General features: G+C 33.8%; 1 protein-coding gene across 10 annotated transcripts in view; it reads left to right on the top strand.

The window, feature by feature from the left end:
- Positions 1-13,724, top strand: part of Akap13 (A-kinase anchoring protein 13) — a 328,817-nt gene that overhangs the window by 225,044 nt on the left and 90,049 nt on the right. For all 10 annotated transcript variants that reach the window (XM_076851393.2, XM_076851391.2, XM_076851388.2 and 7 more), the window contains one exon: positions 10,342-10,417. In XM_076851393.2, coding sequence (XP_076707508.2) covers positions 10,342-10,417 — 76 coding nt within the window. The remainder of the gene's footprint in view (positions 1-10,341; positions 10,418-13,724) is intronic.

The raw sequence follows: 13,724 nt of genomic DNA, 5'->3' as shown, positions 1-13,724 counted from the left end.
TCGGTCCCTTTGATCTCCCTTTGATTTTCATGAGATCTGCCCCATCTTTCTTTTCCTCTTTCCTCTCTTCTGCATATGAGAGAAAACATATGACCCTAACCTTCTGAGTTTGACTTATTATACTTAACATAATGGTTTCAAGTTCCTTCATTTTCCTTCAAATGCCATAATTTCATTTTACTTTATGGCCGAATAAAACTCCATTCTGTGTATATATCACATTTTCTTTATTCATTCATCCATTGATGGACACTTAGGCTGGTTTCATAGTTTGGCTGTTGTGAATTGTGTTGCTATAAATGTGAGTATGCATGTATCACTGTAGTATGATGACTTTAATTCTTCATGATAAATACCAAGGAGTGGTGTAGCTGGGTCATATGATGGTTCCTTGCCTAATCTTTTAAGGAACCTCTATACTGATTTCTATAGTTGTACTAATTTATAATCTCACCAACAGTGTAAAAAAGTATTCCTTTTTCTCCATATCCTCTCCAGCATTTAATATTACTTGTATTCTTGTTGACTGCTTTTCTCACTAGTGTGACATGAAATCTTAGAGTAGTTGTGATTTACACCTTTCTAATTGCTAGTGATATTAAACATTTTTTCATATATTTGTTGTCCCTTTGTATTTCTTCTTTTGAGAATTGTCTGTTTAATTAATGGTGTATTAATTGGATTATCTGATTGTGTAAAGTTTGAGTTCTTTATATATTCTAAATAGTAATCCTCTGTCAGAAGAATAGCTAGCAAAGATTTCTCCCATTCTGTAGATTCTTTCTTTCTTCGCCTCCCTAATTGTTTCCTTAATGTCCAGATGTTTTCTAATTTGATGCCATTCCATTTATTAACTCTGGACATTATTTTTTGAACTTTAGAAGTCCTATTGAGAAAGTCATTGACTGTAATTGAAAGTTGGAGTGTTGACTCTACATTTTCTTCTAGGAGTTGCATAATTTCTGGTCTAATTCCTGGGTCTTTACTCCATTTTGAGTTGATTTTTGTGCAGGGTGAGAGATAAGATTATAGCTTCATTCTGAAAGATGCCATCTTGTGCTAGATTTCCCAGTCTTTTTCTGGTACACAAGTACTGAATTACCTGAAATTCTACTATTTTTTTAGTATAGATTTTACTTTTAAAAGTTTATAAATTAAACCTTCAAACAGAAAAGGGAAATGACTGAAAATGTGCATCATCTGATATTTAATTAGATGATATCTAATTAGAGACAAAAAAAACCTCCTCAACACATTACTAATTATCAACTTTTGGTGATTAAAAACATAGCTATTAGTAATAGGCAACCCCAAAACAAATAAATTGTTTTGAAATATAGCATTTTGATGTTTGAAACATTGATATACACAGTTGCATTTTAGTTAAGTTTTATTTGTATTTATTAATTGATTGATTGGTACCAGGCATTGAACCCAGAGACGTGTAACCACTAAGACACATCCCCAGCTCCTTTCAAAATTTTATTTAGAGACAGGATCTTGCTGAGTTATTCAGGCCCTTGCTAAGTTGCTGAGGCTGGCTTTGAACCTGCCTCAGCTTCCCGAGCCACTGGGATTACAGGCATGTGCCACCATGCCTAGCTTAAGTTTCATTGTAATATATTTTATTTTCTACATATTTTTAATCTAAATTAATCAGTGACATTGTCTTCCAGTAAATTTTTACTGGAGATGTTGTCAGGTACACTTTGCCAGACTTTCTTTCTCTCTCTCTCTCTCAGTGTTGAGTACAGGGAATTGAACCCAGAAATGCATTACCACTGAGGTACATAAATGCATTATTTTTTCTTTTGATACTGGCTCTCACTAATTAGGGCATTCCTAGGTTGCTGGGTGACCTCTGAACTTGAATCCTTCTGCCTTAGCCTACCAAATAGCTAGAATTATAGGCATGTACCACAGTAGCTGGCTCAGATTTATTCAGTGTAATATTAATATTAAAAATATAGTAAGAAGTTGCTATTGAATCCTGAGGTAAAGAACAAAAAGAGACGTTTGCATGGGTAAGTATTGAGCACGAAATACAAGTATAAGGGAACTTGAGTCTGATTCTTTGTTTCTGAATACTAGTTAACTATTGCTTTGGTCATATACTTCACCTCCTTGGCCTCAAATTTTTTATGGGACTAGTAAATGGAGGTAAGTATAATCCTTAAGATTCTCACTTTTAATTTTCTTCAGAATCACTGAGAATAATGAATTCAAAAATTACCCATTAAGCCTCCACCATGAACAACGTATTAATAGTGAGGAGAACCATAGAATGAAAGATGTGATTCTGTTCTCAAGAACCTTACATACAACATAGTTCACATACAAAGACTTACTTCCCAAGTTACCAAGACTCACTAAAAGAAGGAAAGAAAGAAATCTGAGCATGATGAGCATCTTCATTGTGTTTTCCCTTCCTAGAAAATAAACCATAGGTTAGAAAATATTTTCCATTTTTAATTAATTAGTTTTAGTACTGGGGATTGAACCCAGGGGCTCTTAACCACTGAGCCACATCCCCAGTCCTTTTTTTGTATTTTTGTCAGGGTGTTGCTGAGTTACTTAGGGCCTCCTTAAGCTGCTGAGGCTGGCTTTGAACTTGTGATCCACCTGTTTCAGCCTTCTAAGCCAGTGGGATTACAGGTACTACTGCGCCCAGGAGAAAATATTTTTCACTTTAAAAGAAAAGGTCATACCTATGGTGATGACTACAATCAAAAATAGAGATAAGGGCAAAAGTAAATGTTGGCAAGGATGTAAAGAAATTGTCAAATGGTGCAGCTATTTTGGAAAACAATCCAGGAGTTCCTCAAAATATTAAAGATAAACTTATATGTGTAACCCAGCATTTTTACTCCTAGGTATACACGTAAGAGAAATGAAAACATATGTCCCCACAAAATCTTATATGCAAGTATTCATAGCATTATTATTCGTGGAAGCCACAAAAGTGAAAACAACACAAATGTCCATTAATTGATGAATAGATACCTAAAATTTGGGGATGTCATTTGGTGAAATATTATTTGGCAATAAAAGGAATGAAGCATTAATACATAGTATAACCTGGATGAGCCTTGAAAACATTCTGCTAAGTGAAAGAACTCATTCGCAATAGATTAAATAATGTATGACTTCATTTGTATGAAATGTCCACAATATCAGTAGAGACTGAAAGTAGGTTGTGGTTGTCTAGGATTAAGAGAAAGGGATGGGATGGGGCATAGACTACTAATGGGTACTCGGTTTCTTTTTTGTCAAGATGAAAACATTCAAAAGTTAGGTAGTAGTGATGATCACACCCCTTTGAATATACTAATACCATTGAATTATACTTTAAAAGGGATAAATTTATGTTATGTGAATTACATCATAATAAACATGTTAAAATGCTTACACACACTCAAATGCCGCGTGGCTTCCTGGATTAGATCCTGGAACAGAAAAGGAAAAAAAAAAACATTAGTAAAAATGCAAGTGAAATCTAAATAAAGCCTGCAGTTATTACAGTAGCCTATACTATTTTCTGTCAACCTAAAATAATAATATATACACATATGATATATAATTATATTTAGTATTATTATTTTGATACCAGGAATTGAACCCATGGGCATTTAACCACTGAGCCACATCTCCAGGGTTTTGCTAAATTGCTCAGAGTCTCATCAAGTTGCTAAGTCTGTTTTTGAACTTGACTATCCTCCTGCCTCAGCCTCCCAAGCTTCAGGGATTACAGCATGCACCACCCCTTCTGGCTTCAACCTCAAATTATTACAAAATAAATTTAACAAACATAAAGTACAACATTAGTAGAAAAGCAAATATGAGATAGATTGGGTAGAGAGAAGTGATGGGAGGGGAGGGGTGGGGAAGTGAAGATAGGAAGGGCAGCAGAATAAAATAGACACTAGTATTGCTGTATTATATACATATCTGTATAACCAATGTGATTCTGCAACCTGTACACTCAGAAAAAATGAGAAATTATACCCCATTTGATTCAAATGTATGATATGTCAAGATCATTGTATTGTCATGTGCAACTAATAAAAACAGAAAAAAAAAGCAAATATGGGAAGCAATAGAACAATTAAAAGTAATATTAGTTGTCTATGATTTTTCAAGTACACTCAACTAAAAATAGAATCAGGTTTTTTATCATCACAGAACTATGATTTTATCAACAGATTTTTGGTTGCCACTATGTTTAAATTTTTAAATATGACCTAGAATATACTAATTGTCAAGAACTGTAATGAGTCTGAGATTTCACCCTACTTTCAAGCAAACAAGTTAATTTGGGTCTTGACAGTTTCATGGTTGCTGGCTGCAGTCATGCAGCTCCACTTACTCCTTTGTATTCTTTGCACAGCAAACAGCATGAATATCGGCTTCATATAGGTCCCTTTTGCTTCCCAAGGACCATGAAGGCAATAGAGAGGGGACTCAAACCTTTAAAAAAAAAAAAAAAAAAAGTTTAAAAATGGGTAGTAAGCCTTTTCCTTGATGGAAACATTATACAAGACTGTAAACAAGCTTGTCCTTTGCTTCAGAAGGAAACAGTATTTTATCTTCCAGGGTTGTTTGATATGCACACATTCTTAGAAAGATAATCTAGAATAAAAAGATAGTAAATTGGTGCCTTTGCTCATCAGACCTGTAAAAATGCAAAAGACCCATTGAAAATTGTTTCTCCTTACACTAATGTGTTCTTGTTCCATAGTGTATTCACTTAGAGATTTTAATTGTGTTTTTTCCATTTTTGTGTTATTTATTATGTATTATTTTGCTAAATATGGAACACTGTTTGTAACATACAAATGCTTTAAATGACAGGAAAAGCTTAAAGTCTCTGTTAGCCTATGCATGTTTAAGGCAAGGATATGTTCCCACATTGGTTATACAATATAACAAGTTTCATATTGAAAAGGTGATGAAAAAAAAAATTCTAAGATGTAGAATTTTAGTAAATTTTCCTAAAATGTTGACTGACAAAATTTGTAGAAGGTTGTAGAAGCAGAGAGGGAGAGAGCAAACCTATAATTCAGAGTAGTTTATTTTCAGATTCTTCACCCTGTTTTTAAAGAATTGTTATGGTTTTGTTATTTCTATTAACTAAATTTGTTGCTCTGTTCATGCAACTCCTTCCTACATCACAAAATAATATTCCATTAAAGTATGATAGTCCTGGGCCCTTATTTTTACTGTTAACAGAGAAATTTATTTCACATAAGCAAATTTTGGCCCATTTCAAATGAGATGCAGTTTAAAATGAGAAGAATCTTTCTTTTTTTTTTTTTTTTTTTAAGAAAATTTGTTGCATCACTTCTTTGACAGAGTAGGGTTTGGTGAAGTTAATGAGTATATGGTTACTACTTTATTGTGCACAACTAGTTTAAATTTTTGAGAGGATTTTTTGTATAATACCAGGGTTCCTGCTAAACATTTTTTTTCATTTAAAATCATTTTCAAATATTTGGCATCATTTTATAACACATTAGGAAATGAAACAGTTATGGCCTCTGGCTCCTGCTGCCTTTTTCTCTGTAGTGGTAAAATAGCTGAAATGAGCAAATGTTTTGTTTCACATGGTTCTAAGTTTGCATTTTGGTTACTTGTAAGTAATTTAATTCTTTTCTCTCGTTGTCAGTTATTTATAATTCTAGAAAATGTTCTGTAACTTTCTGCCTCATCCCACTCAGTATATTTAGTAAAATTGTTGTAGTTTAATATCTCCTCACTGAAGTGATCAGAAAATTAGGGAGTTCATAGAGGTCATTAAATAAAATCATAGCTTCTGTGTTTTGGCACTACAAACATTCAATTACATGATAATTTGTTTAGATAATTCTATTTATATTATTTAGAATTACAGTTGAGTGTTTCAGTTTTAATGAAATTGAGGGTTGTGGTATTAAGGTGTTTGGAAGTTGTGAATACTAAAATTTATATTATGTTTCTCTTTAAAATAAATATATATATAAATTTGCCTGTAATAAAACTCACCTGTTTAGGGCTGGGGAGGGTTTGCCTTCCCTAAAATATCATGTATATAGAACTGTACAGTAGATCATCTTTTGTCTGCCTCCCTCCACACTTTTTAGCGTCATTCTCTTGAGATTGATCTATGTTGTGTAAATCATGAGTTCAGTCCTTCTTATTGTGAGTCTACTGCATTGCATACTATAGTTTGGCTATTTAAACTGTTTCTAGTTTGTGTCTATAATGAATTAAAGTGGCTATACTGTTTTTCATTCATACACCATGTGTCAATTGCTCTATATCTTTGTCAACACTTATTTTATCAGTCTTTGATTTTAGACAACCTAGTGGATGTGTACTTGTATAGTGACTTTGACTTGCATTTTCCTGTTAAGCAATGATTTTCTAGATCTTTTCCCATGCTTATTTGCCATTCATATATCTTTTGTTTTTTGATGAAATGTTCAAGTTCTTCACCTATTTGAAAAGTGTTGTCATAGCAATCTAATAGTCTTTTTGTTTGTTTTTAAATGTTCTTGGTAAGAGTCCTTTAGCGGGTGTTCTGTATATTTTCTCCCTGCCTGTAATTTGCCCTTTCGTTTAACTAACTTGGTTTTTGAGGAGCAAGTTTTAATGTAGATACAGATGAATTTATCAGTTGTTTATTCTGTTTTTGTGTAACTTTAATAAATTTTTGCCTAACCCAATATCACAAGAGAATCTTCCTGTTTTCTCTACAAGTTTTAAAGTGTTGGCTTTGATATTTTCACATGTAATAAAATTTGAGTTCATTTTTTTTTTTTTTGAGAGAGAGAGAGAGAGAATTTTTCAGTATTTATTTTTTTTAGTTCTCGGTGGACACAACATCTTTATTTTATTTTTATGTGGTTCTGAGGATCCAACCCAGCGTCCCAGAATGCCAGGCAAGCGCACCACCGCTTGAGCCACATCCCCAGCCTTGAGTTCATTTTTTATGAATGGTATAAAGTTTGAGATTTTTGGAGAGTTATTTATTTGTGTGTTTGTGTATGTCTTTTCCACAGTCCAGTTATGCAGTGGGGTAAGTTGCAAGACAGTCAAAGTAAGTGCCCAGACATGTCAGGGAAGACATGATTTATTGGAAAGCTTACAAGAGATCAGGGACTACATCGAGAAGAGATCACTGTCAACTGGCTGACAGATAGTACCTCTGTCCCTTATCATGTTTTGCTAGGCAGTGCCTCCTTTCCCTCATGGAGTTTGTCCAGTGGTCGCTGTCTGGACAAGTGACATGTATCCCTCTGTTCAATGTGCTCAGTTCTGCTTTATAATAGGCTGCAGAAGCAGTGACATCATCAGCATTAGCTTGTTAGTTTGTTTGATCAGCATTGCAAGGAGCAACTGTCCCAGTATACATGCAAAAAAAGTAGCCTTCTACAGCTAACACTACACTACACTACAGCTAACACCTTCATTTCCCCTGTGCATAAGAGAGAGCCAAGTCCTTCAAAATATTATGTATTTGGACTTTCTGGCCCAAGATTGCTCTCATTGTTCCATTAACTGGGCTGGGTCTTTGAGATCAGAAAGGAAGCATTTAGGGATAGGGTGTTTTACTATCCCCCTTTCTATTAGGGGTGATACAGCATATGTATTGTTGAAGTATTATTTGTTCATATAACTATTTCCCCCCATTGAAATACGTTGACATCTTTGTCAAAATCATTGAGCTATCTCTATGAGAGTCTATTTGTAGATTTTGTGTTTTCTTCCATTGACCTGTGTGTCTATCTGTACACCAATACTACGCAGGTTTGATTGGTGTGACTTCTATAGAAATTTTTGAGATCATGTAGTGATTTGGGAGAGAACTAACAACTGTTGAAGTTTTGTGATCTGTACACACGGTATCTCTTCATATTAATTTGAGCCTGCTTTAATTTCTCTCATCCAGTATCTCAGAGTTTTCAGAGTACAAGTTGTACTTGTGTTTTCTTAAAATTACCCTTATTACTCTTTGGTACTTTTGTAAACAGTATTACTTTTACTTTCATTTTGAATTTATGATTATTTGTTCCTAGTATATAGTGCTAGTTTGTAGAAGTAGTATCAATTTTGGGGTGGGGCTAAGAACTATGTATCTGGCACTCTTCCAATCATTTATTCTCATATCACTTTTGTAAATTACTTAGGATTTTTCTACATAGAGTCGTGCTATTTGTGAATAAAGAAAGTTATGTTTTTATTTTATTTCTTTTTCTGATTTCATGCAATGACTAGAACTTCCAGAATGATGTTAAATAGAAGTGATTAAAGTGTGCATCTTTGACTTGTTTTCCTATCACAGATGAAAGCATTTAGTCTTTTCACCATAAAATATGATGCTAACTGTAGGGCTTTTATATAGATTCCCCTTATCTGACTGAGAAATTTTCTTTCTGTTCCTAATATTCTTAGGATTTTTAATCATGAATAGAGGTTGAATTTTTCCAGGTTTTTTCATCTATTGAAAATCATTAAATCATTAGTTTGTGAGTTTGGGATGTAAATTGATTTTTTTTTAAATGCTAAACTAACCTTGTATTCTTGGGATTAACTCATTTGGTCACAGTATCTTGATCTATTACATATATTGCTTGATAGAATGTATCTAACATTTTGTTCAGAATTTTTATATTGATGTCCTTGAGTAATACTATTCCAGGGGTTGGTACCGGGCTTATAAAACAAGATATGTACCTTTTCTTCTATATTTTATAGAAAATATTTTTTTCTATTTATTTTCTATTTTGTATAGAATTTTTATTATTTCCTTCTTAAATGTTTGGTAGTTTGGTGGAATTCACTACTGAAGCCATCTGGGCCTGGAGTACTCCTTGTAAGAAAGTTTTAAACTATGAGTTAATGTATTTAATAAGGCTATTAAAGTTGTTTACGTCTTGAGTAAATTTCAGTAGTTTCATGAATTTTTTATAGTAAAGTTGTTTGTAATATTCCATTAGTCTTTCAGTGTCTATATTCTATAATCATTTCCCTCTGGGATCCACAGTATTGGTGATTTGTAAATTTTCTTCAGTCCAGCTAGCATTTTATTGATAGTTTTGATCCTTTTAGGGAGCCAGCTTTCTGTATTATTGATTTTATTTTTTTATATTCTTATTCATTTCTGCCCACTATTTTCTGTATTGCTTACTTTGGATTAGTTTGTTCTTCTTTTTTAAGTTTCTTAAGGTGGAAGCTTACATTACTGATTTGAGAACTTCCTTATTTTCAAATGTTATAAACTTACTGTTGCTTTGTTCTAAGTATCGCTTTGTACCAACAAACTTTTATATGTGGTATTTTAATTTTTATTCAGTTTAAAATATTGTTTTCCTTGATATTTCCTATTTGATTCATTGGTTACTTAGAAGTATTTTTTTTTAATTTTTAAATATTATTTGGGTTTTTTTCAGTGATCTTTTGTTTTTGGTTTCTGATATAATGCTGTTGTGGTAAGAGTATACATGTTAAGATTTTAATCCTTAAATTTAAGAATTTGTAGGTTTTATTTACTAAAGGTTGATGTCTTTGAATTTTTTTTTATATCTTTGCCAACTTCATGTCTAGTTATTTTATTAATTACTGAGAGAGAAGTGTTGAAATCTTTAATGGTAACTTTAAAGTTTTCTTATTTCAAAGTTATGGAACAGAGAGTTATAATCTTAAGATGGTTGCGAGATATAAAAGCTACATTTTTAAAAGCTATTTAACTTAGGAGGAAGGGAGTATATTTGCTTTTTAGAATTGCAAAGACTTGCGTTCCAGAACTATTCCTGCTATTTGTGATCTTGGAAATCCCTCTTACCCTATTTTTCCTTTGGGTGAATAGAGGTAACAAACTTTTGGTGGCTATTGTGATGATTGGATGAGATAATACTTGTAGAATTCTTAACATGGTACTTGGCGTGTATTAATTCCTAAATAGGAATTATTTTGTATTTTTAAATTGTTGTGTCTTTTCTTAACTTGCATACTAGGACATTAAATATGCATTTTAATATTTGGTCGCTTTTATCTTGTTGACGACTTTATTATTTCACCCTTGGCCTGCACCATGTCCTTTTTTGTCATTGTTGTTTATTTTTTCCTCTTGCTTTTGTATGCCTCTTTTATTGACAGTCTCTTCAGAGCTTTGAGTGTACATTTCCTTGGTTGTATTGAAGCTTTTGTTGTATATTTTTCTTCCTTGACATAATGTTACCCACCTTGCAATAAAGTAGTAAAGAAAAAGGTGGAAGGGTTTATATAATAGATAAACTTTAACAACTGTAAAATTGTTCCAAATTACTTTGCTGTCTGAAACAAGTTGTTTTTCTTTTCCAGATAAACCGAGAAAGCTGGTGTACAATAGAACCATGCCCAGAGGCAGCATCTCTTTTGGCTTCCCAGCAGAGCCCAGGTAAGCAGAGTTTTTCCATTTTCCAGTTTGCCTGAGAAACTACATCCAAAATGTTCATTTTTCTGGGACCATAATTCTACTCTAATAATAGATCATTGATTTGTAGCTCTAGCATGTTCCACAGGAATCAGAGGAATGGATGTGTGATGTTCATAGGCATCTGGTTCATAGGCATCTCACTGAAGATGAGCACAGATAGTTTTCTTAATTTTATTTTAGAGGCAACAGACTTAACATGTAGCTTTATGATTTATTAATTTATTTATGAAATTATCTGGTGCTGTGAATTTGTGTGTGATATAGGTTTTTTAATCTGATAAAATTGTAAATATATGTATTATTAGGGACTAAACCCATGGTTCTCAATTTTGGCTACACAGTGGATTTATCTGGGTGAGCAAGCTTTCAAAATACCTGGGTCCTATTCTCTGAGATTCTGATTTAATTAGGCTGGGGTAAGTCCTGAATTTCAGAATCGTAAGCTCCTTTGGTTTTCCTCTTGGGTAGCCATGGTTGAGAACTATTGCAACTTTGGAAAAAATTGTCAAGAATTTAATTTGTTATTTACCCTTTCCATATCCTAACTTCAAGCATAAGCAGTTTGGCCTTTTTAGTGATTATTTTTAAACCTCAACATAACAGAACTTCAGATCTGAATTACACTTCTGTACTTCAGACCTGAGATTTGTATTTTAGGCAGGGGTTTTTTTTTTTTTTTTTGTGTGTGTGTGTGTGTGTGTGTGTGTGTATTCATCCCAGGTGTATACTTTATCTCGAAGGTTTCTTTTTTTCTCTCTTTCTCCCTCCCTCTCCTTCTCCTCCTCCTCCTCGTTTTTTTTTTACTTTGTTTTGTTTGTGGTGTTGTCCATTTGTAGTACTAGGGATTGAACCTAGGGGTACTCTGCCACCATCCCTAGACCTTTTTTATTTTGAGACCGGTTCTCCCTAAATTGCTGAGGCTGACCTAGGACTTGTTATCCTTCTGTCTTAGACTCCTGAGTAATTGGGCCACCATAACAGGCTTCAGTTTTTGTTTTACTTTACAGTGTCTCAGTAGAACAATAGAGTTAAACCAAATAAAATAATAATGTTCTTTAAGATTACTTTGTGTGATAAATACAAGATAGGATTATGATTTGCATGATTTAACAAAGCCCAGTACATGTTGCTGATGTTTTCCTATTCTTTTCCAACTAAAATTTGTTAGCATATACAGTCATATATGGCCAAAAGATAAGGATACATTCTGAGAAATGTGTCATGAAGTGATTTTTACCATTGTGTGATCATGATAGAGTGTACTTAGGCAAATCTGGGTGGTATAGGTACAATCTGCTGCACACCTAAGCTGTGTGGTATATACCATCATATATGTGGTCCACTGCTGACTGAAATATTTTTATGTGGTGCAAAAATTTGTCATTTTAAACCCAAAAGACTGGATAACATCTCAAGAAGTATTTTTTCTGTTAGCTTTTAAAAAGTTAATGATGCAGTACACAAAAATTGGGGGCATGTTTGTATATGGGTTATAAAACATGACTTGTCCTTGCTATGCCCATTTTCAAATTACTGTCATCCGGATATTTAAAGAATCACACATTAGAGATTGATGGAGTCTGAACTTGATTAGGCACATGTATCACATATCTGCTAAGTGCTAAGGACCAGAGTTCTGGTTACTATGTGTATAAATTATTTATGTCACTACAACTCCTGGAAGATACTAATCATTTCATTTCACTGGTATGAAAATAAAGAGTAGAGAATTACATTACTTCTTGCCTGTGATCTAGATTTAAGCCAAATCCATTGAACTATGAAACTAGTACTCTACTCTTGTTTATGTTACTCTACATTATTCATTAGGTGATGTGTAGGAAGAAATGAAAGAGTTCATTAATTTTGAAAACTTAACACATGTGACACAAGATCTGGTCACTTTTGGGGGAATGTCCCCCCAACACACACACACAATTGAGGTGGTTCTGGGGCTATAATGGCTTAATGTCCTTGTGTCTCCATTACTTCTTTTCCATCCCCTTCCCTTTTCCCTACCCCAGCAGTCAACATTATCTCAAACAGTGAACTGTTCCTCTCCCAAACTAGGTTTGTGGTCCTTTTTGCTGGCTTGGATTTATTTTCTGGGTGAGGTATTTCTAAGTCTTAATCTGGATCTTTCTGTGGATTTTCTGTTAGAATATCTTGAGCTGGGTTGTTTTCCAGTCTGGAATTTGGACATGGTCTGTTAGACTGCCAGCTGGACAATCTAGCAGCTCAGCATAGTTGCTGTGACAGCCCTTTCTTTTCTTGGCTAACTCCCTTGTTTTCCCCTCAGCCACAGAATGGAGCTTTTAATTTTTCCAAGTGGGAAAAGGGAAAGGAATAGAAAGATCACAAACCCACCAACTCCACCTGGGGAGGGGACTTCCAGAATACCCATAATTTCCAATGTCTTACAGGCAGGTCCCTTCCCATTGAACTAACATATCTGAAATAGTTCATTAACTATAGGGTCTTTTTTTTTTTTTTAATTTCAAATTTTTAAAGTTAATCCACAGCCCTGACTCATTTCATGTGGATGGCATCCTTTACACAATTCTATGATGAAATTATCTTTTAATGTGTTCATTTCTGCCACAGATAAAACCCCCTCTCCCCATATATTTTTATTTGGACACTCCTCAGTACCTAAATAAATGCCTAACTACAGAAAAAGTAGTTTTACTGACAAGCAGTGCATTACCTATACTGATTCAATGCCTCCTTCATCAGAACTTACCTGGCTGGTTCAGGGTAAATGATTTTATTATTAATTCTTAATTTAGATAAAAACGTCCCATTAGCTCTTCCTACATCCACACCTCTCTCTCTTGCTCTCCTTCCTCCCTTTCTTTCTCCCTCTCCTACACACACACACACACACACACACACACAAACACAAACATTATTCAAACATTGAATCTAAGAATCACTGGAAATTAACTGGTACAATCTACATTCCTCCCTTTGTGTATATTATAGCTTTTCTTATAATATCTTGACATAGGCATTCAGTCTGTGCTCCAACTGTCCTGGTAAAGTGACATTGTTTACTTTTTGAGGCCTCAGCAAAGTCCTGAGAATAGTGAAAACTCTGCCACTTAAACTCAGTGGTCTTTGTTCAGTTCCTAGAAGAATACAGAAAGAAATATACTGCTGTCTTTAGGCACATTTTCTTCAAACTGTTGCCCAAGCTGAATGTAGCCTGTTTGTTTCTACTGTTGTGACCTCATTACCATGTACACATTTTTTGTTTTATCAGTGT

The sequence above is a fragment of the Callospermophilus lateralis genome, chromosome 3 (genome assembly GCF_048772815.1).
Source record: "Callospermophilus lateralis isolate mCalLat2 chromosome 3, mCalLat2.hap1, whole genome shotgun sequence".
Lineage (NCBI taxonomy): Eukaryota > Metazoa > Chordata > Mammalia > Rodentia > Sciuridae > Callospermophilus > Callospermophilus lateralis.
This window is presented reverse-complemented; position numbering and strand designations above follow the sequence as displayed.